The sequence below is a fragment of the Palaemon carinicauda genome, chromosome 5 (assembly GCF_036898095.1).
Source record: "Palaemon carinicauda isolate YSFRI2023 chromosome 5, ASM3689809v2, whole genome shotgun sequence".
Lineage (NCBI taxonomy): Eukaryota > Metazoa > Arthropoda > Malacostraca > Decapoda > Palaemonidae > Palaemon > Palaemon carinicauda.
The window spans coordinates 114,448,188-114,472,666 of record NC_090729.1 but is presented as its reverse complement, the minus strand read 5'-3'; the positions used below and the strand labels follow the sequence as shown (position 1 = coordinate 114,472,666).

At 43.8% G+C, this 24,479-nt stretch overlaps 1 protein-coding gene across 2 annotated transcripts in view; it reads right to left on the bottom strand.

Annotated features, from left to right (window-relative positions):
* Positions 1 to 23,485, bottom strand: part of Cdk7 (Cyclin-dependent kinase 7) — a 48,801-nt gene extending 25,316 nt beyond the window's left edge. Inside the window, exons 1-5 of one of the 2 annotated variants that reach the window (XM_068373947.1) lie at positions 23,301 to 23,485; positions 20,057 to 20,116; positions 10,749 to 10,919; positions 10,313 to 10,426; positions 7,932 to 8,059 (exon numbers count right to left, since the gene is read on the bottom strand). In XM_068373947.1, the coding sequence (XP_068230048.1) occupies positions 7,932 to 8,059; positions 10,313 to 10,426; positions 10,749 to 10,919; positions 20,057 to 20,116; positions 23,301 to 23,396 (569 nt within the window). In that variant the 5' untranslated portion in view covers positions 23,397 to 23,485. Of the gene's footprint in view, positions 1 to 7,931; positions 8,060 to 10,312; positions 10,427 to 10,748; positions 10,920 to 20,056; positions 20,117 to 23,214; positions 23,236 to 23,300 lie in introns of those variants that run through there. The other variant, XM_068373948.1, reaches the window with a different exon arrangement.
* Positions 23,486 to 24,479: the final 994 nt, after the last annotated feature.

The window sequence follows — 24,479 nt, the reverse complement described above, 5'->3', positions numbered from 1 at the left end:
TATCTATCATGAGAATGTATCTGATACAATCTGTATGTTGCATTTTTTTACATCTATTAACTGAACAAAGAAGAGGAATAAAAATTTTTTTCAACGTTCAAAATTGTACCCATGAATATAATCAAGTTCAGTAGACATTTTCCATGTCATTTTCAATTCTATTTTTCTCAGGTTATTTACTGATTTCTCTCAAGCGTCAAATTTAAACTCATTATAATAAAAGGAATGAATTAAATGGTTGTTTGCTTATTTCTATGCCATGTAGTATTTTGGCTGCCGTATTGGCGACCATCTGGGATTTAACCAGTAAAAACATTAAAAATAAATTGGAAACAGTTTTTTTCCACTTATTTGGGGCCTAATATATAGAACAAGCATGATTTTAAGAAAATCTATCAAAAAAGGCCACATAATTACACAACTCCATGTACTGATGGTCATTGAAAAAATATATAAAATGAATATACAGTATATGCAAAAGGTTCAAGACTGCCTAACACAGATGCAGTGCAAAATGTTATTTTTATTAATAAAATAAATTTTTGAATATACTTACCCGATAATCATGTAGCTGTCAACTCCGTTGCCCGACAGAATTCTATGGAGGGATACGCCAGCTATCACAATACTAGAAGGGGGTGTAATTACCAGCGCCACCTGTGGCCAGGTACTCAAGTACTTCTTGTTGACACCTCCTCAATTATTCCTCGGTCCACTGGTTCTCTATGGGGAGGAAGGGAGGGTCGATTAAATCATGATTATCGGGTAAGTATATTCAAAAATTTATTTTATTAATAAAAATAACATTTTTCAATATTAAACTTACCCGATAATCATGTAGCTGATTCACACCCAGGGGGGTGGGTGAAAAACCAGTGTACAAGACTAAAGGATAGCTAAGTATCCCGTATTTCATATAATCAGTTATCCACAATAACAATGAAATAATAAGTACCTGGTAAGGAAGTCGACTTGAACCGTTACTCTGCCTTTAATAAGATCGTCTTCCTTACTGAGCGCAGCGTTCCTCTTGGGAGGCTGAATCAACTCAAAGGTGCTAAAGTATACAGGGCTGCAACCCATACTAAAGGACCTCATCACAACCTTTAACCTTGGCGCTTCTCAAGAAAGAATTGACCACCCGCCAAATCAACAAGGATGTGGAAGGCTTCTTAGCCGACCGTACAACCCATAAAAAGTATTCAAGAGAAAGGTTAAAAAGTTATGGGATTATGGGAATGTAGTGGCTGAGCCCTCGCCTACTACTGCATTCGTTGCTACGAATGGACCCAGGGTGTAGCAGTACTCGTAAAGAGACTGGACATCTTTGAGATAGAATGATGCGAACACTGACTTGCTTCTCCAATAGGTTGCATCCATAACACTCTGCAGAGAACGGTTCTGTTTGAAGGCCACTGAAGTAGCCACAGCTCTCACTTCATGTGTCCTTACCTTCAGCAAAGCAAGGTCTTCTTCCTTCAGATGAGAATTTGCTTCTCTAATCAGAAGCCTGATGTAGTAAGAAACTGAGTTCTTAGACATTGGTAGAGAAGGCTTCTTGATAGCACACCATAAGGCTTCTGATTGTCCTCGTAATGGTTTTGACCTTCTTAGATAGTACTTAAGAGCTCTAACTGGGCAAAGTACTCTCTCCAGTTCGTTCCCCACCATGTTGGACAGGCTTGGGATTTCGAACGACTTAGGCCAAGGACGGGAAGGAAGCTCGTTTTTAGCCAAAAAACCGAGCTGCAAGGAACATGTAGCCGTTTCAGATGTGAAACCTATGTTCCTGCTGAAGGCGTGGATCTCACTTACTCTTTTACCTGTTGCTAAGCACACGAGGAAAAGAGTTTTTAATGTGAGGTCCTTAAAAGAGGCTGATTGGAGCGGTTCAAATCCTGATGACATTAGGAACCTTAGGACCACGTCTAGATTCCAGCCTGGAGTGGACAACCGACGTTCCTTTGAGGTCTCAAAAGACCTAAGGAGGTCCTGTAGATCTTTGTTGGAGGAAAGATCCAAGCCTCTGTGGCGGAAAACCGCTGCCAACATACTTCTGTAACCCTTGATCGTAGGAGCTGATAGGGATCTTACGTTCCTTAGATGTAACAGGAAGTCAGCAATCTGGGTTACAGTGGTACTGGTTGAGGAAACTGCATTGGCCTTGCACCAGCTTCGGAAGACTTCCCATTAAGACTGATAGACTCTGAGAGTGGATGTCGTCCTTGCTCTGGCAATCGCTCTGGCTGCCTCCTTCGAAAAGCCTCTAGCTCTTGAGAGTCTTTCGATAGTCTGAAGGCAGTCAGACGAAGAGCGTGGAGGTTTGGGTGTACCTTCTTTACGTGAGGTTGACGCAGAAGGTCCACTCTAGGAGGAAGAGTCCTGGGAACGTCGACCAGCCATTGCAGTACCTCGGTGAACCATTCTCTCGCGGGCCAGAGGGGAGCAACCAACGTCAGCCGTGTCCCTTTGTGAGAGGCGAACTTCTGAAGTACCCTGTTGACAATCTTGAACGGCGGGAATGCATACAGGTCGAGATGGGACCAATCCAGCAGAAAGGCATCCACGCGAACTGCTGCTGGGTCTGGAATCGGAGAACAATACAAGAGGAGCCTCTTGGTCATCGAGGTAGCGAATAGATCTATGGTTGGCTGACCCCACAGGGCCCAAAGTCTGCTGCAAACATTCTTGTGAAGGGTCCACACTGTGGGGAAGACCTGACCCTTCCGGCTGAGGCGATCTGCCATGACATTCATATCGCCCTGAATGAGCCTCGTTACCAGCGTGAGCTTTCGATCTTTTGACCAAATGAGGAGGTCCCTTGCGATCTCGAACAACTTCCTCGAATGAGTCCCTCCCTGCTTGGAGATGTAAGCCAAGGCTGTGGTGTAGTCGGAGTTCACCTCCACCACCTTGTTAAGCTGGAGGGACTTGAAGTTTATCAAGGCCAGATGAACTGCCAACAACTCCTTGCAATAGAAGTGAAGTGTCCTTTGCTCCTGATTCCATGTTCCCGAGCATTCCTGTCCGTCCAGTGTCGCACCCCAGCCCGTGTCCGATGCGTCCGAGAAGAGACGGTGGTCGGGGGTCTGAACAGCCAATGGTAGACCTTCCTTGAGAAGAATGCTGTTCTTCCACCACGTTAGAGTAGACCCCATCTCTTCGGAAACAGGAACTGAGCCCGTCTCTAGCGTCATGTCCTTTATCCAGTGAGCAGCTAGTTGATACTGAAGGGGGCGGAGGTGGAGTCTCCCTAACTCGATGAACAGGGCCAGCGATGAAAGTGTCCCTGTTAGACTCATCCACTGCCTGACTAAGCATCGGTTCCTTCTCAGCATGCTCTGGATGCATTCTAGGGCTTGGAAGATCCTTGGGGCCGACGGACAAGTCCGAAAAGCTCGACTCTGAAGATCCATACCCAAGGAGACAATGGTCTGGGATGGAACGAGCTGAGACTCCTCAAAATTGACCAGGAGGCCCAGTTCCTTGGTCAGATCCATAGTCCATTTGAAAATCTCCAGACAGCGACGACTTGTGGGAGCTCTTAAAAGCCAGTCGTCTGACGGAGCCGGATACAAGATCATGATACTGCTGCACAGTCTGTAAACTGTCAATCATGGGCAAGCGAGGAAGTACAGTGACAACCCGAATCTGTCTAGACTGTCTGGGTCGTACAGACAACTCCTTAACGGGTTGCTGAGGTTGCCGCACTGCGTCACAACAAGTCCCTTCTGTTGGTTGTTGAACGTCTTCCCCGTGACACATTGACTCCGTAAACAAAAAATCCTCTAACAAGGACTAAGCTTGGACTGCATGTCATGCAACACAGCTCAAGGTCTATGGGAGCAGGTGTGGTAACAGACGGGATTAGCGGCTGAAGTGGAACCATTACCTTCCCTGTAAGCATGTTATGCTTAAATAAAAGTCCATAAGAGGTTATGCAGCTAAAGGCTCCCTCCAAATGACAGAGTCCTCAAGGGAATATCAGAAGGAGGGAGAAAAGAACTTTCTCATCTACAGGGACCTTATCCTAGAAAAGCTAAGTTCTCTGAGTGAGGGTTCACTGGTGCAAAAGCAGCAGACTAGAAGGCAACGTTATGAAACTGCTTGACAGTCTAGTGAGTTGGCAACAACCCAAGATGTGTTGAGAAGCATGCGGTAAGGTATGCAGAGCATGATGTATGCAGAGTATGCTGTATGCAGAGCATGCTGTATGTAGAGCATGTTGTATGCAGAGCATCCTGAATGCAGAGCATGCTGTATGCAGAGCATGTTGTATGCAGAGCATGCTGAATGCAGAGCATGCTGAATGCTGAGCATGTAGTAAGCAGAGCCTGCTGTAAGCAGAGCCTGCTGTAAGGAAAGCAGAGCGTGTGCATGGCGTTTAACATTTCTCAGAAATTCCATGACCAGTGCTAGAGTGCTTTATGCATGCTTGCATGGGGTTTAAACCATGGTATGAAAATGGAGGTAAGGTATGCTGAACAGCAGAGTCAGAACGAGCTGGAACAACAATAGTTGTGGTTTCCTCTTCAAGACTCCGATGAGGGAACACCTGAGGCTCAGTCTGCAAAGGCTGAATAAAAGACAAGCAGAAGGAAGGCGCATGGGTGGAGGAGGCTGACTCCTAGCATGAGTGGTTGAACCCAAGGGTTGCGCTTGCTGAGCGGTTGGCGGAAGCGGAGTAGCAAGTTCCAGTTCCTGTGGTGTGAGCGGAGCGCGATGAGGAAGAGGCTGCGCAGAACAAGGTAAATGTCTCGCAAGCTGAGGCTCCTGAGGCGCAAGGCTAAGGTGTTGTGGTGCTTGCCTTGTGGAGGGTTGAGCTCGCTGCAGCAAGAGCTGAGGAGACTGACTCATGGACGGGAGAGGTTGTTGTACCTCAACCGAGTGTTGCATCACTGGTGGAGCAGCAAGTGGAGGCGGAGGAAGAGAGGTATAATCCTCCTGATCCCAATGTAAAGGTTGCCTTAAGGAAGGCGGAGGCTGAACACCACAGGGAACAGCAAACTCAGCACGTGGCTCAACATCGTACGCCTGGCAGGTGGAACTGCTGGCAGGTGGTACTGCGATCAGGCGGAGCGAGTGTAGGTGGAGGGAGTGTAGGCGGAGGCGGAGGAGCAACACTCTCAGCCCGACACTCACGCATCAAGTCCGAAAGCTGTGCTTGCATGGACTGTAGTAGAGTCCATAACATCGTACGCCTGGCAGATGGTACTGTGATCAGGCGGAGCGAGTGTAGGTGGAGGGAGTGTAGGCGGAGGCGGAGGAGCAACACTCTCAGCCCGACACTCACGCATCAAGTCCGAAAGCTGTGCCTGCATGGACTGTAGTAGAGTTCACAACATCGTACGCCTGGCAGGAGGTACTGTGATCAGGCGGAGCGATCATAGGCGGGGGGGAGTGTAGGCGGAGGCGGAGGCGCAACACTCTCAGCCCGACACTCACGCATCAAGACCGAAAATTGTGACTGTATGGACTGCAGTAGAGTTAACTTGGGGTCGGCAGACACTAAGTTCTGCTGAGGTAAAGCCTTAACAGCAGAGATCTGTTGTGGCAGAACCTTACTCCTCTTAGGCGGAGTGTAATCAACTAATGACTGAGGAGAGTCAGAGCTAACCCAATGACTGCATTCGGGTTGTGAACTTTAACTTCGTACGTCTGGCATAGGTCTGGACTTAACGTTTAAGAGGTCTTGAGACCTGAGACCAGCGTTACTCTGCCTTTATTTTCTCCCCTAATCTCTTCTGCAGACGAGCAAAATAAGGGCTCAATCGTCTGCGGGTGGGAGTGACGGTCTCGGTAAGACACGCCCACAACCACCGAGAATACTTCTGTGCGCCGATCAAGGCCTGCTGAACCCTTATGCCCTTCGACATTGCTTCTCCCCTGGGCTTGGGAGCTTGCAAGAGGTCCCGGACTGGGAGGACGACTGGCGCGCACAAAAGTACCCTCACGCACTAATCACTTATCACTTTGATTTCTGTTTGCACTTATTTCACTGAACTCGAAACTTTAAGTGGTTTGTACCTGAAATACGCAATTCTATCCTTTCTCAAAGTTAGTAATTGCGAAAACAGAATTACAATGTAACAGAAAAATCTAATGAAAGATAATTCAGTGGTTGGAAAGAGACTAAACACTAGATCACTCTAGAAACGTTTAGTTTCTTCCCCTAAAGAGACTAGGGAGAAGAGCAAAAAACGATAACGACGTTACTCGTACGCCTGGCAGGCTTGAATGAAACGTTTATCCTCTTTCTCCCTCCGTCTCTATCTCTCTCTCTCTCTCTCTCTCTCTCTTGACTTAGAACCTGAGAGAAGAGCCCAATCATATATATCGTTAAAACATATTATTGTTAAAGGAAAAAACTGAAAAGTTCCTTTATTAGGATCAAAACCATTAAGTTAAGAAAGAAAGAACAAAACGCTAGACACGGTTACTCTTACTGCAACGTGAAACCGTGAACATTCTTTCTCTATCGTAACGATAGAGTGCAAGTTGAACGTTCTGAACGTCAACAACTGCAGAGACAAAACAAAACGTTAGTTCAACTTTGAAAACAGTACGAGACTGTCAAAGAAAATCTTTCAAACTCTGTGGTGGAAATAGCATAATATGTTAACAGGTAAAACCGAAATGACGGGCTCAAAGTTTATTAACTTCGGTAAAAGACCGCCTACTATTAGGAAGGTCGAATATAAACAAATATAAAAATCAATTTTAATGAGTTTATAATAAAAGGAAGTTAATCGAAGAGGCCTATAAGAGGCGGAGAGATATAAAATAAATCTATAACTTTTGTTAAGCAAAATTAAGAAAGAGAGTCTATACTCTCTTAGACACCAACACTTCCGTCTAAGGGAAGGGTCGGCCATTGAAAGGTGAACGAGAGTTCATACTCTCTCGTCACCATAATTAATCAAATTAATTCCAAAAGCTAACTAAGCTAATATAGAAGTTTCCAGTAAAGCGACAGCCGAAATCAAAGAGAAATACTTCACCAAAGTCGTGAAAATACTCCAAGAACATAAGCGTATCCCAGAACGTCTTGCCGGAAGCACGACAGAGGAATAATTGAGGAGGTGTCAACAAGAAGTACTTGAGTACCTGGCCACAGGTGGCGCTGGTAATTACACCCCCTTCTAGTATTGTGATAGCTGGCGTATCCCTCCATAGAATTCTGTCGGGCAACGGAGTTGACAGCTACATGATTATCGGGTAAGTTTAATATTGAAAAACAAATTATGCAATATAATTATGTACAAAAAATTAATGAACACTTACTGACAGACTGATATTTGTACATACAGTAGACACGAAAATAAAGCCTTCAATGGAAATCATAAGTTTAAAAGTAATAGCAATAGCTCATTGTCAGAAATTAATTGTATATTTACCTCATATAAATATTGGTTATTTGATAGGTGGATATAAAGATGGAATGTACATGGAAAAGTGGTTGTGTAAGTTTCTCATATAAAAGCCCCATTACAGAATGGGACCATTTGGAAGGCGAGATAGAAAATATAATTCTAAACTATTATCGACATACAATTCTTTAATTTTCATATCTTCTCAGCAATTTTTTTATCTGCTCTATTCCATATACTGTATATTTAAATTATGAAAAGTGAGAAAACTATATATTGAATGGACTCTGGGTTTTGTAACAGTATAACAAGTCAGTTTCAATAGTAATGTTTAATTATATCAAGATATCTTCAGTATTATTTTATACATAGCTTTAGAAGCATTAAATAAAAAGACATTTTTACTTGCTGAATTTTTATATCTTGATAAAAATCTTTAGGGTTTCTTCAATCAATCACTGAACTTTGCACAAGAGGAAATCACCAATATCATAAGCTTATGATAGCTTTTAATCATTTCAATGCATAAGAACATGCACAAAAGAAAATTATGAGACTTACCGATACCATCTCGTTACTACTTGATGTGAATACTGTCTATTTGGCGAGCCAAAGAATCGTGCCAGACCAAAATCTCCAATCTTTAATATGCCTTCACAATTGACTAGTAAGTTATTTGGCTTCAAATCCTGAAAATAAAGTTGATTAAAACAAAAATACACAATAAAGTCATGTTACATTTAACAGTTGTGTTCTTGAAAATGATGCATGTTTGTTGATGGCACAAACATGGGTATCAGTGCTGGTAAAGGTACAAACTAATGTTATCAACAGACACCTTAGATATAAAAAAATTAAATACAAGACTAAAAATTTATTTAGGTTACCTAATGTTATACTATATTTAACAACAAGAATTTTCTTATCTGGAGTAGATTCAACATGTAAAGTTTCTTCTTATAAAATAACCTCATTTGAAACAAACTATCTGCTGAGGTTGTGGATATTACCCCTTACAGCCACTTAAATAAGAGATTGGTTAAAGTGTTTGACACTATTGGACATGTTATCTCCCATTATTTATTCTTGGTAGAGGGTATCTCAGTAAATAGAACGGTATGTCTTTGAGGCCCCAGTATCCATGCAACTCCTCTTGTGTTTAAATAATATGAACATATGCCTCCTCCCTAGATTCATTAATACCCAACACTAAGATTTAATTTTTACTGTCATATTCATAGTCGAGATATTCATCCCAATCTCAACTGATTTAACTTGGATATCTTTCACCGAAAAAGAAATGCTACTCAAACGGCTGTTTTAAACTTGGTGAAAACAACTGGATGTAAGGAATACAGTAACAACAAAGTTACAACTGCTTAAATGTGTGGATTAGACTTTTAACACACCATTAAACTGCAAAAAAGTTTTTAAAATATAGTGAAGCACTTGAACTGGATAATATAATAACTGAACAACTGAAATATATAACACACTTGAACTGGATAATATAATAACTGAACAACTGAAATATATAACACACTTGAACTGGATAATATAATAACTGAACAACTGAAATATATAACACACTTGAACTGGATAATATAAATAACTGAACAACTGAAATATATAACACACTTGAACTGGATAATATAAATAACTGAACAACTGAAATATATAACACACTTGAACTGGATAATATAAAAACTGAACAACTGAAATATATAACACACTTGAACTGGATAATATAAATAACTGAAATATGAAAAAATTATTTTTTAAACCTTTTATAGAAACAGCACATAGTTTAATCATAATTACCCTCAGGAAACTAAACTCAGGCATATAAAAAGTGGGAGATAACTGCCAAGTTGTTTTGACAACGATCAAGACTAGATAATATTTTCAAAATCAGATAACAAAGCAACAAAAAACACTAGGAGATCAACAAACAAATTTGGTATATCTTCATAGATTTCAAACACTTGATGATTTATCCATAGATCATCCTTAGGGAACATGTCAAGAGTTCTAATGTGATGAAACAGGATGTGATGTTTTGAAGTAAACAAATGACAAGGTATGTATTTTGTTTTTCAGGTTTTGATATACAGTAATATAGAAATGATAAAAGTATAAAATATATCAATAAAGAAGTGTAATGCTCAAAATGTAAATATATATAACAAATCTCTAAACAATTTGTATTTTTCCAAGATACACAAACCTCAGTCTCTTATTTAGGAGTATTTTATAGCACAAACTGGAAATGGCTGATGAAACTTGGTGGCCAGGTAGTTAACTTTACGTAGAAAACAAACCTTATGCTGTATTCACCAAAAACAGAATCTTTAAAATTAAATTCCATTCATATTCTTCATAACTATTTTATATTTTACCATCTACAGCATAAATGTTTTGACTTATGAAAAATTACAACTTCACCTAATGATACAAAACTTTTTCACACAAAAGAGTGCATAGACTTCAAATTTCATAAACAGTCGTGTTAAGGAATATTTGTTGGAAAACCATAAAAGATCCAAATTACCCATGGTGGTTTTGCACATACAAGTGAACAAATAGCCTTGTCTCCATTACCAGTATTGGTTCTCGATGACGTGTCACCAGTTTCCGACAGGGGTTGCGAGGGATTCAATAATACCTGAATCTGTGGATATCACTTATACTCACCGAGTCTTTGTTATGCACTATGATACACTGGCCCTAGAGCAGAAAGGATATTTCTTTGGTTTTTCTTGTATTGTATTCCCTGTTTTAGCTTTCCACATGAAAGTTCTTGGAGACCACACACCATATCAACTCCAAATATTCATAATAAACAGGCATACTGTACTGATGATTTATGAAACTTAAGATTATAGCAATGAAACCAACGAAATTAAATATCGCAAGAAAATAACAAGCATAAAGTATCCCACCCTATGAAGAATCCAATGAAGATGAAGGAACTCGAGACCACGCAATGTCTGTATTATGTAGGCTTTGATATTTGCAGGGGTTAGAATAATGTGTTCAGTATCCTTGATGATAACCTGAAAAATAAATTAAATTAATACCAAGCATAACAATTACCTACAATGAAAAGATTTTACAGCACATTATGACTGTACATGCGGGCACAGGAATTTCCGAAGAAGTGCACCAAGTCACACCTTTACTGCACATGGAGTTCCTGTCTGTATCCTGTCCACCACCTCTGCCTTCTCTCCTGACCATAGCTGTTGGTTAATCGCTGTACAGTATGGTGTGACAGGGTGTAATTCTTCGGAGCAAGGTGTGCCTGGAATTCCTGTGTCCAACTGTATATATACATACTGTACACATAAATATCGAAGAACGAGAAGAAAGCTTTACCTCTAGATCAGTATCCATAAAATCGAAGACAAGTGAAACGTTAGACTTGTATCCAAATACGTCCAAAAGACCAATAAGATTCGGATGATGGACTTCTTGCAACAGTTTTATTTCCCTTAAAGCTGTGCGATTTATGCCATCACGTGCTTCCTCTCTACTTCCCAATTTAATCTGTTGAAAATAGATCAAATTAGAGACGAAAAGGAAATAGCCTCATTAGAAAACATTTTATAGCAAATAAAATTAATGCTCAAATAAAGGACATGAGAGGGGGAAATTCTTTCCCACTTAAAACATGCAGATATTGCACCTTGTAAATCAATCAGAATATTATCATTATTATTATTATTATTATTTGCTAAGATATAACCCTAGTTGGAAAAGTAGGATGCTATAAGTCCAGGGGCCCCAACAGAGAAAATAGCCCTGTGAGGAAAGGAAACAATGAAAAATAAAATATTTTAAGAACAGTAACAAAATTAAAATGACAAATTCGAAGATAATTTGTATTTTTCCTAACCATACAAACCTTAGCTATTTACAAAGGGTATTACTTTTAGCGTAGCTGAAATGGCGAGCCATTAGAATTTAACGAGGGTGTATTACCCCCGCGCTAGTTAGCGGGGGGGTAGGGGAGTGGTAGCTAGCTACCCCTCCTCCCCCTCACACACAGGTGAATACTCACTTTCACTTAGAGGTAGGACTTGTCTTGGGGGACAGGGCTGGCGGGCAAATATGTGTAAATAGCTAAGGTTTGTATGGTTAGGAAAAATACAAATTATCTTCGAATTTGTCATTTGTTCCGTAACCGAAATACAAACCACGCTATTTACAAAGGGTGACTTATCCCTTAGGAAGGGTGGAAAGTCCCCAGCCATACTGGCTTTGGCTTTACCCGGGGACTCAGAATCCGAGTGAGTCGCACTCGAGAAAAGGAGTCCCTGCACCTCACAAGTTCCTTGCACCGCAAGGAACCATGTGGCCTACGTAAGCTTGTGTGTGAAGGAAGAAGTGTGACCCGTCTTAGGCAGTTGACCTGGAGTTCCAGAAGGAACTCTGGGTTAGGACGTTCCCAATACCACCTCGTCAGGGTATGGGGGACGCGACAGTATTGACTCAATACTCGGAACACAAGGAAGCATGGTTTACCTGCAGAGGTTCGAGGTCAGCTATGCAGAGACCAGGATGCTGCTTCCCCGTAGAGGGGATGATGAAGAAAGAAGTAAGGGCCAGACATACTTCTTTCGTTCATGCAGACTAAAACCTGATAACAATGCCCTCAACCTTCTGCTACCTGTCCAAAAAGGAGCCTGAGGTTAGACCAGCTGTTGTGTAGCCACCACAGAGCGATAGAAAACGTATCGAGACTCCTGTGGGTCACGCCCTGCAGGAAGCGGGCTGCGAAGGTCATCAGACGCTTCCAGACTCCAGCTTGTAGCACCTGCGTCACAGAGTAGTATTACTCGAAGGCGAGGGACGTTGCGATGTATCCAACATCGTGCTGTAGGGCGACGTGACGGGGGAGGGTCTGAAGACAGGTCGAGATGAATGTCCTTGAGTCCGGGCTGAAGAGGTATACTGGTGACTCTCCCCCCATGTCCTCCTTGTGTTCCCAAATCGGCTGCAACTGAGGCCAAACTGCAGCTGTTCCCAGCGCTAACCTCTCGATTCCTGTACTGGCAAGAAAGAGAAGGTCTTGGGACATCAGACACAGAATGGAGACTCAAAATCTTGAATGAATCGGACCGAAGGGTCGGGACCCTCAGATTCTGAGTCTAGCCAACAACTCAGGAGCGAGCCTGAATGTTGCCTTCCCCTCTTCCTTAGAAAGGGGGGGAGTAGTAAGAGACCAAGAAGATTGCTTACACACTGGCCGTGGCCAGAGTGAGCAGAAGACCCAAGGCGGAATACAATCCGAGGCCTGTCGTAAAAGGGTCTTGAGAAGATCTCTTAAAGGACTAAAAGTCCGAGCCATGCTCCAAGTTGGAGGTCTTCCTCCGACTAGGGCAGGGACGATCGTAGCTTCGCATGAGCGAGAATAGATCCAGCGGGCAGGAAAAAGTTATTCCTTTAAGCCTGAAGGTCAGGGAAAGGCTGAGCGACAGGCTTCATTGCCAAGAGCGGAAAGGAGTTTCCTCCCGCCGAAAGGCAATAAGACCGTTATTGCTGGAGAAGAGGCCTCACGGGAAGAGGTATATCTCCCACGGCACCAACCACCTTAGACTCTTCACTTTGCCTGGGAGACCCCTGTGGATGACTATCGCAGATGACGCGACCTCCGTACCGCGACTGTAGCGGGTTGTCTCTTCTAGAGGAGGAAGCGTAGTGTCTCCAGGCATGAAGCCGAAGCGACGCCCCGGTTCGGGAGAGATGTCGCAGTGTGGTTGCTTGAGTAGCCTGCGCCGTGGGAGAAGCTCTCCCGGGAGTTCCGTCAGGGGAAGCAGAGGGTCCAGAAACCGTTCTGCGCATAGTCCCAGTGGAGCTCTCCCATTGAAAGGTTGACAGACAACCTGGTTTTGTTGAGACCCATTGTCCGCAGACAAAAAGGAGGGAAGACGCAGGCGTCGAAGTTGTCCCACCATCACCGGAATGCATCTTGCCAGAGTCTCGGGGTCTGAGACTGGGGGGAAAACTAGCGGAAGCTTGAGGTTCCAAGCTGTCGCGATCAGGTCCCCCAGATCAGCACTTGCTGGTTACCCAAGGTCAAAGACCCCTAGGTACACTCTCTCTATGAGGCTCTGCTTGGATAGTCTGAGAGAAACATTCCCCTGCCTGGAATGAGAGAGCCGATGGTGGAATTGAGAGAATCTCAATCATCCCGGTATCTCTACTGCAAGATGTGAAGGTGTGAAAATGCGTCCCCTGCTGGTTAGCATGAAGTCGACACGCAACGGGGCGACTTGGCAGGAGCGGTAGGACTGAAGAGGGGCCAGACTAAGGCCCTTAAGCCTGCCTGAATGATGGAGAGGTATCCTTCAGGTCTTGACCATAGGCCTGGACCGGAACATGCCCCCCCCCCTTTCCTTTGACGAGTCCGAGAACCGCATCAAGAATGTGGGGAAAGGACGAGAATATCCACTACCATCAAGAGGCTCCATAGGTCAACACCCATTGCAGGTTTAATAGTTCCGCTGGTCCCATAGGGCCAGGGAGTCCGGTTAAACATTGCCTGAAGCCACCGGAACTTGGATCGCCCCACATGGAACTTATCCTGAGGCGACCGTTCGGACTATAAACGGGTCAATGAGGAAAGAAGAACTAGGAAACGTTCCAAGGTAGGGCTGAAAACTCTGCTTGACTGAGAACAGGTACTGCGACTCTCCTCAGTCTTGCCACAGTCAACCGAAAGGAAGGCTCGGAGGATGTGGTAACAGAATCTGGCGTCCCCAGGTGGTCACCCATCCAAGTGCCGACGTTGCTTAACCTCGCTGGACGGACGAGAAGCGGGGTTTCCAACGTGGTAAGGCGGTTGACTCAATATCATGGCCAGATACTCCAGATGTTGAGGCAGAGGAAGAGAAGGCTCCAAGCAAAATACCATGAGCCCACACTCATGGTCAGCATTCGGAAGCTTTTCCCGGCGCTGAAGAAGGTCGAAACCCGAGCCTACCGGAGTTGACCAGCCCTCCAAACAGCAGAGGAGGCGGAAGTCTGCACCTGAGCGGCCAAGAGGAAGGCAGGGAGAGTTCTCTGGGGAAACAAACCTGCTATGCCACGGCGGGATAGCCACACTGCATCATAAGCAGGAATACTTGCAGTTTAGGCTGAATTCGACGAGCACCCTGGAAGATGGATGGAATGGAAACTGAAAGTACCCGTCCTTCCGATCCAGGGTTAAAGGAGTCCTGTCGCCTCGTTACCAGTCTGATCGATTCTGCTGGTCTACGCTGGCCGAAGTTTGTTCGACAAACTTGATCAGGGCTGAGAGGTCGACTATGGACATCCCCTCTCAGATCCTTCCTTACAAGAAAGGATCGACTGAGGGGGCCGGGGGTGAAGCCGTCGATGATCCTAAGGAAGACCTTCGCCTAAGGTATGGATCATTCTGCCCAACCGGGCAACTCTGCTGATGCTATGGCATAGAGGTTCAGAGACACTGAATTCGCTGACAGAGACGGCAGGCGCGATATCCTTGGCTACTCACAGAGATTGTGCGGGAATGGGCATCGGGAAGCTGTCATTCGGATGAGTAACCTTAAGCATCCTCCCAGCGAAAAAACCTGCAATCCTAGAGTTCGTGAACTCCTTTTAGGACTATGCCCCCCCGGGGGAGTCTCCCGTGCCATCTGTTCCTGACAGGAGGAAACTGCAATTGGACACCTTGTCCCAGTTGTCGTAGCCGATAACTTAGGCCGACGTGGTTGAAAGAAAAGGGAGCTGGAGCCCTGCAGAGTCTGGAAGAAAGCGCCTTGGAGGAGTGAAACCGGAAGTCGATTTACTCCGCACAGCAGATGTTTAAGTCTCTGTCCTTGGGCAAAGACAAAACTCTTCTCAAGGATGGAAGGGTGTCTGAGGTCGTTGACCTCCACAGATGAGACACCCGAAGGAAGCCTTCAGTCAGTGCGTCCAGATGGTAAAACATCGAGCTTGTCCGCAAGTAGATACTTAACGACGAAAGGCCAAGGTGCCTGAGCTCGAGAGGAGGAAAGTACCCTTGATCTTCCTGTAGCTTCCTTGAACCAAACCTCGGGCCGTAACCGAGGAGGGAAAGAACCTGGTAAGCTCCCAGAGGAAGAGGTAAGCAGTCACCCCTTGTCCGATGGAGAAATCTTCAACGGAAAGCCCCCCCGCCAAAATTCCTTCCAGGGCGGGAGAAGGAGAGAGTACTCGAGCAGGAGAGGGGACCCTCGAGACCGACCTCTTGGGAACCAACTTCGCCCTGGGGGAAGTCACCACGAAGTCCACTCCTCTCTTTCTCTTCAGCGTAGGAGAGACAGCCGCTGGTTTGTTACCCTGGCCGGTGAGTGCTGGTTTCATAACCCTCATTAACGCCCGTGCCAGCGGATCAAACCATGTCTGCTGCTCCAAGGACACAGAGTCCGAAATCCTCGCTAAGGTGAAAGGGATCGGGCGATCCTTTGGAGAGGACACGACGGTTCCTGCCTGAAAAGAAGGTGGGAAGAATGCTGTACTGACCTGTCTTCGTCCTGCACTACCAACCTGTGCTTGGATGGAGGTGATCCCGAGTGCCGCCTAGGAGCACGCGTCCCTGCTGCTACCACCGGCTGTGGAATTCGCCGCGAACTATGGTCGCGCGAGGGCGAACGGTCGCGCAAAGGCGAATGGTCGCGCGGGCGCACAGGCGAGTGGTCGCGCGGGCGCGCAGGCGAGCGGTCGCGAGGGCGCGCAGGCGAGCGATCGCGCGGGCGCGCCGGCGAGCGATCGCGCGGGCGCGCCGGCGAGCGATCGCGCGGGCGCGCCGGCGAGCGATCGCGCGGGCGCGCCGGCGAGCGATCGCGCGGGCGCGCAGGCGAGCGATCGCGCGGGCGCGCAGGCGAGCGATCGCGCGGGCGCGCAGGCGAGCGATCGCGCGGGCGCGCAGGCGAGCGATCGCGCGGGCGCGCAGGGGAATGGGCGTGACGGCGAGGGATCGTGCTGCCGCGTAGGTGAAGAAGATCGCTGGCGGTAAGCGATGGCGAGCAGCATGTGTAGGTGAATGATCGCGTGATAGGGTGCGATGGTGATCAGCATCCGCAAGAGGGCGAGCGTTCAGGGTTGTGCGATGAGGAGCAGCATGCGTAAGCGGGCTATCGTGCAGGGTTGTGCGATGGCGAGCAGCATGCGCAGGTGAATGATCGCGTGAAAGGGTGCGATGGTGATCAGCATCTGCAGGAGGGCGATCGTTCAGGGTGGTGCGATGAGGAGCAGCATGCGTAAGCGGCCAATCGTTCAGGGTTGTGCGATGGCGAGCAGCATGCGCAGGTGAATGATCGCGTGAAAGGGTGCGATGGTGATCAGCATCTGCAGGAGGGCGATCGTTCAGGGTTGTGCGATGAGGAGCAGCATGCGTAAGCGGGCAATCGTTCAGGGTTGTGCGATGGCGAGCAGCATGCGCAGGTGAATGATCGCGTGAAAGGGTGCGATGGTGATCAGCATCTGCAGGAGGGCGATCGTTCAGGGTGGTGCGATGAGGAGCAGCATGCGTAAGCGGGCAATCGTTCAGGGTTGTGCGATGGCGAGCAGCATGCGCAGGTAAATGATCGCCGCGAGTTGGGGGTCGCTGCAGTTGAGGGTCGCGCGATGGCGGTCAGCATCTGCAGTTGAGGGTCGCGCGATGGCGGTCAGCATCTGCAGTTGAGGGTCGCGCGATGGCGGTCAGCATCTGCAGTTGAGGGTCGCGCGATGGCGGTCAGCATCTGCAGTTGAGGGTCGCGCGATGGCGGTCAGCATCTGCAGTTGAGGGTCGCGCGATGGCGGTCAGCATCTGCAGTTGAGGGTCGCGCGATGGCGATCAGCATCCGCAGTTGAGCTAGTAGCTGGCGAACCATGTTCCTTCAGAAGTGTTGGAGAACGTTGGCGTGCCAGCTGTAACACACGTGGGCGATCTGGAGATCGCTGGCGAGCTGATGATCGCTGACGAGCTGACGATCGCTGGCGAGCTGATGATCGCTGACGAGCTGATGATCGCTGACGAGCTGATGATCGCTGACGAGCAGAAGGCTACGCGTGGAAGCCTGCGCAAAGAAGAAGAGTCCTTGACCCCGACCTGAACCGAAGTTCTAGATCGCGAGGGCGAACGTGGGCGCACAGGGCACGTAACAGGAACCACAGGGAAGATCATCTTGAAAGCGCTGACGAACAGGAGAGCGCTGACAAACAGAAGGGCGCGCAGGGAAACCCTGACACGCAAGGGAAGAACCCCCGTGGGGGCAACCCTTTGCCCCGAAGGGAACGTTGTCCGCCGGGAGACTGATGTCCGTCGGAAGACCGCTGTCCGTCGGGAAGACCGTTGTCCGTCGGGAAGACCGTTGCCCGTCGGAAGACGAGATTAGACTGCTGTCCATCTGCACCAAGACGGAAGATCGAGAAAAGAAGTTGTAGGCTGCAAACGGAGATTCAAAAAGGCGCCTCAAGCACCCTTATAGGGAGATGAGAGGCCCTTACGACGAGGCGGACGGAGGGCCTTACGGCGAGGGAGGCCAACAGCAACAGCAACAGAAGAAACCTCCGAAGAGGAGTCTCTATGAGTGTACTCTCTCGCGAACGAAAGAGAAACACTTCGTGGAAGAGACTGGTCAGCCAGTGACCTAAGAGGGGCAATCCTCCGAAGAGGAGCTCCTGCAGTTGCCCAGCCCCTTGAGCGAAACTGCAGGTGCGACCGCTCAGCACCAAGAGCATAGTCGCACGAAAAAAAGGCAAGAGAAGAACCCCCCAAAAGAGGAAAAGCTCAAGCCTGGACAGGAAAAAACTTCCCTCGGAAGGAAAGTTATCCGCCCAAGGAGGCAAGCCTCCTGACTGTTCTAAAATGAACTGGAGAGCTGTCCGTCGACACGGGAGTACTACCAGTAGAAGGAGACACGCCCCTGACGACAATACAAGGGGGGAGGCAGCAACAGCCGAATCCCCAGGACTCAACCAGACAGCTCACACCGTTGCTATATTACAGAAACGAACTAGATCGGTAACTGTAAAAAAATAAAACAAATAATATTAGTACACATTCATTCCCCCGGGAAGGCTCCGAAGAGGAATCCCGAGGAAAAGGAACAAGAATTACACAACAGGCACGTGCCCTCACAACCACTTACACTCGCGGAAGGAGAGCTGTAACCAAAACAGAATTATAACAATTATAATTATGTAACTATGTAATTATGTAATTTAAAAATGAATGAACACTAAAGAAAAAACGAAAACCCCGAAAGGAATCGTTCTACAAGCTGAAAAATTAACAACTACAATTAGATTCATAAACTAATTGAGACAAAATGTACGGCGTAGCAACCCCACCCACACGGGAAGGAAGCTACAAGGGCGTAGTAAAACATAGTAAAAGGGTGAACGACCTCAAGAGAGAGAGAGAGAGAAAGACCGAAGTCAAACTCGATCGCAACCCATAAAATTAGGCCGTGGTGGCCTAACTGCCGAGGCCTCCACGTAGATATCGTACACTACACACACACATCTGAAAAGGAAACTTACTTATTTCTATACTCAAATATATATACAAACATGAAAACATGTTTACATATATATTGAGTAAAAGAAAAGTAAGCGATTAAGTAAAGACAAAACAGACAATGGCTGCCAAGCGAGGACCAAGACAGAGACGTCTGTCACAGTCCGAGCCAAAAGTGAAAGTGAGTATTCACCTGTGTGTGAGGGGGAGGAGGGGTAGCTAGCTACCACTCCCCTACCCCCCCGCTAACTAGCGCGGGGGTAATACACCCTCGTTAAATTCTAATGGCTCGCCATTTCAGCTACGCTAAAAGTAATACCCTTTGTAAATAGCGTGGTTTGTATTTCGGTTACGGAACAAATAAATATTTCCTGTATAAACTAAACAAACTTTAACAAAACAATAAATGAAAAAGAGGTGATGCACCCTGGGACAGGATTACCCCATTATCGAGTTACACCGGCAACTTATTAAATATAGATTAACATTTAAAATGTGTTTGGATCATCTATCTATCTCAAATGGATATTCAAGGTATTTAAAAGATTTTCTGTACATATAAACTACTAACTAATCATGAGATAAAATGGTTTAAATTATTTAGACTACGATGTTCCTTAACAGTAGATTATAGTCCTCAAATGCACAGTTCCATGATTATACAATGAGCCCAACTTAAAATAGTAGACTGAAGATAGAGTCTTTCAAAAAGAAATGGTAAGATAGTGTGAATTTGACAATTTATTTGAACTGTGCCAAGTGATTTTTAAAATGTATATTTAAAGTAACAAATATGGAGTATGGTACACTGCATGATAAACAAATGTGAGACTATTGGCTTGCATTCTGCGGAAGGGGCCTAGTAAAAAAAGAATAAGAAATCAATGTAAAGTGAATTTCTTAAAAAAAAAAAAAAAGTCCCTCTGAAGACCCTGTCACCTGTTCTTTAGAATCTTTGATACACTCTTATTTTAGTCACTTTTCCACAAATCATACCCTAAACAAAATATAACAAAATATAAATTATTCCAAGAATCAAGTCCCATATACTGTATTAAATTGAATAGCTTTCCTCTACATAAATAATAAAGTACACAGAGAACACAATTTGTCATCAAGTTAGTTAACTTGAACCTTCTACTAAACCAAACATAGACAAACTATAACATATAAAAAAAGACAGAATTACCTTTTTCACAGCAACAATCTGCTTTGTCTCTATATCCATAGCTTTGTAGACAGTAGCAAACTGCAAAAGAAAATTTTACATCAGTTCTTATAAACATGATTTGAAAAAAAAAAAAAATCATGCAAAACATGGAAACAAAGACACTTGTCAATAATAATTTTTTATGGAATAAAAATTTAATTTACCCCAATTAAAATTAATAAAAAAAAATCTTATAAAGAAATAACAGAATAACAGCAGAGAAGTTAGACAACAATTGAATTAAACAGCATTGTGTGTTTTGTTTCCTAACATAAAGATGCATATTTTACCTTCCAGTAGACATAATATATACCCCACAGAACTGATATTTGCCAAAAAACTTTACCGGAGTTCATGACAACAAGAAGAAAGTCATATCAATTATAGGTATGGAAATTTTGTACAGTTCTTGTTAAATCTCAAATACTGTAAGCTGTTACTACCTTAAAGCCACAAGATAGAGATACTGTAAACTACTGTACACTCAGGGTTATATTTATTACAACAATAGCAACAATAATCCATTTCCAGGTACAATACTGCCTCAAGCCCATATGTAACACAGATTTCCTACTGTTGGCATTTTCCCCTTTGACATATGAAGTAATGCAGTAGGGTTTACGGATAATGAGTATGAAACCTGCCCAATACAGCATACCTATGCAACCAAAATTGTAGTAGTGTAGTGCCCTTCTCTTCCAAGAACATATAAGAACACACTTTATCATCCATGATTCACTGCTGTTTAGGAGAGAGACCTCAAGTCCGGATACTTCGAAGTTTCCAGTATAACAAGTAGTTGCGAGTGCATAACTTGCGAGATTTAGGGAATCCAGGGGATTTGTGACAAGGAATGTAATGATTCTAATACCGGTATGTCAAATGGAGGGTGGGTTCTTTTTACTGCTTGTTTTCATCTTTGCATATTACCAATTTCATAATAGCTTCACTATCCATTGCATAAAATTGTTAAATAAAAGTATTGGATATTTTTGCTAATGGATAAATACTGTAGTGGTGTCTTATCAATCCTCACTGTTAGGCATTCAGCTTTCATGTACTAGTACATTAAATTGTTCTCTACCCTTTAGAGTTATTAGATTTTACACACACACTTATATCCTTGCTTACTTCATTACATCACCGCAACAAACTAGATGTCAGGGACGGCAGTCCATTTGGAAACAACAGAGGGATAAACTTATACTGTATAGGCAAATTTATTTGTTCCTACAATAAAGGAGTCATAAAACACTTCCAGGAATTCCTTTCCAATTTTGTTTCTCAGGTCATTCTTTTGACATACTGTATGTTTGAGAACTAGTAATGGTCCCAGGTTATAAACCAGACACATTTCTTGTAGTGATGATACTCATCTTATGGGCTACTTTATATTATTCCATGATTTCTAAACGGGTGGAAAAGCTTTATTTGATAGTATTTTATACAATCATAATGAATTTTATGCTTGCTTCTGTCGTAGATCACTGGTTAGCCACACATCCATATCAGCCAATAATGTGGAACCCCAGTGAGAAACCATATTTTTTTTCAAAACTTTGCTTGTGGGGTTCAGGGGGGAACAAAATTCTCCATGGTCAAGTTTTTAAGAGCATGGCCTGGAATTCTTGGTTAGGATAAGATAAAATTAGGTTCCATAAATCCTTAACATACAACTTTTACCATCAATATTTCTTTTCCACATAAGGCTTCTCACACAGGGTACCCCAATTATCATTGGTAAAGAAGATATCAAGCCGTAATTGGGCAACAAAGCAGTTTCAGTGGAAATAAATGCAAAATGTTAAATAGTCTACAGTACTAACATCAAAAACTATAAGCCTTATAAACATTCAGCAGCATACAATTATAATATTAAATGTGAATATAACATATTGTAAGAAACAAGAGCAAGAAATACAATTTATTACAGTCTTAAAAGTATACTAGAAAAGTATTTATGGACTTGTAAAAGTATACTGGAAAAATATTTACGAACTTGTAAAAGTATACAGTACCAGAAAAATATAAGTAATTATATACTCGTGCACCAATTTTCTGAACTAGATGTTAATCTGAATTAAAAAAAAGGGAAACTGCACATAGCCCTAATATTACACACACGTTATGCTTGCGAATTGCTACAATAGGGTCGATTGCAGTAATTGATAACCAACAGAACAGCAATTGTCAAAGATACAAAAAAAAAAAAGTTAAAACATTAAAACTATTGGTAAGGAGGCTGCTCATTTTATAGCTCATACAACATTTGGATTCAATTATACGACATTAAGATTATCTAACTTACTTGCCTTCACATTCTGAAAGCATCGGGAGGCAGAGCCTACACAGTTATTGCTTTTTCCAATTTCTGATCCAGGTTAATTTACAGCTCATAGTTAAGGTTGAAACATCTAGTTTACTTTTAACACAACAAAGTAGGATGTTGTGTCTTCATCCATCAGAAGTGCTTTAAAGCTGGGGATCCTTTGTATATCCGCAGGCCAGTTCCTCCTGCGTGCATAGAAAATGGACACCAACTAACCTAAACATTCCCACCAAACCTAACATACAAGCTGTGTCCTTACCTAACGGGGGGCTAACGTCCCGTGCAAACCCCCTTACAGTGCCATATTCTTTGTCGGCCGTCATAATGCATACAGCTGGCCGCTATCGTATATAGAACCCAAACCAGGGAATCCTAACCTTCCCTAACCTAACCTAGCGCGCATTATCCCTCATAGTACACGGAGGTATTTCTGAACACCACACAGGTAAAGTTATGGAAACAGAAAACTTTCCAGCGAAGAAAAATTATTACTACCGAAGTTACGTGCCTTTGTATATCAGCGGCCAGTTCCTCCCGCGTGCATAGTAAATGGACAACAAGTAATGTAAACTTCCCCCGTAACCTAACCTACAAGCCGTGTCCTTACCTAATGGGAAGGGGAGCTCCTGAGACCTTCCTTACACTGCAATATTCTTAGTCGGCCGTCATCGTACATACAACCGGCCCGGAGCAGTAAAGTTATTGCAACAAAAAAACTTGCCGGCGAAGGATAAATAAACTATTCCTACGGAAATTACTCCAAAGTAGCATTACGGAGTATTAATATTGGCTATTTAATTGGACTAACCTTCATCAAAACAGCTTAAATTAAGACTTGATCGAGACAAATCTAGGCTCGGCTAAAAAATGAAACCAACTTTAGTGCTTGCTTACTTGCCCTTCTCCTAGGAAGTCTATTTTTTCGTATCGCTTCAGCTTCTCCTCTATCCTAATTCTACCTGTCTGTCGTTTTTCTTCGTCTACTTCCATCGTGAAGGCCAAAGGGGTTTTGCAAAAGTTGATGATCTAATTCTGTCAAACCATTCAAAATAAAGATTTGCTGTAAAGTTTTAATTTGAGACATTGCCTTTGCAACGGCACCTCGGTTTCTCATATGTCTATTCTCTTCTTCGAATTTAGTTTTGGATATTCATTTGGTACTTATATATCAACAAAGATTATAGGAATTATCACTTTCATCTATATTAAATATTTTTTTCTAATTGTATTCCTCGAACATGTACTGCATTATTCAAAGTGTCAGGAATTGTCTTTTAGCATTGCTTTTCGCAAGCTTCACTGGGTATGGTTACCTTCTGTTTTTATATCAATGAAGACATAAGGAGCTGTCAGTTTTATCTGCATTAAATGTTGTTTCTAAAGTCATTTATCAATTAAGACATTGGGAGCTCTCAATTTTATCTGCATTAATTGTTGTTTCTAAAGTCATTTATCAATTAAGACATTGGGAGCTCTCAATTTTATCTGCATTAATTGTTATTCCTAAAGCCATTTATCCAACTTTCACTACATTATTTAAGTCGTCATAAATTCCCCTTTTAAGTTTCCTTTTTGTATACTTAACTTATAGTATGGTTACTTTTTCCACAAATGCATTTACCTATATAGTGGAGTAACATTACCAATTCTCCAAGTGCTAAAAGAACCTATTCTTGCTAAGGCTGAAAATAGCAGATGACTTTTGGGCAACAAGAGAGCTTTAATTTTACGAGATCGAAAAGCTAAACTAGTTAGTTTAGCCTCAGGAAAACATGAATGGGGAAGATATAAAGTATCCTCTGTCCACTGAGTGACAGAGTCATCTGGTTTAACTGGATCATTTAACTGTTACGTCTGCATCAAAGAATGGAGATTTAAGGGGAGCCCGCCACTTATACCAGAAAGGGTTTCTTATATTGTTAAATTGTACTCCTTTTCAGTTGAAAGTTGTTCCAAGCCAAATTTGATCAGTTAGACCTCCAAAATTATATTATTCCTTCAAATAATCCCATTATACTTGAAATGCAACAAAATACGAATTACAGCCATGCAGTTCATTTACTAAATAAGCTC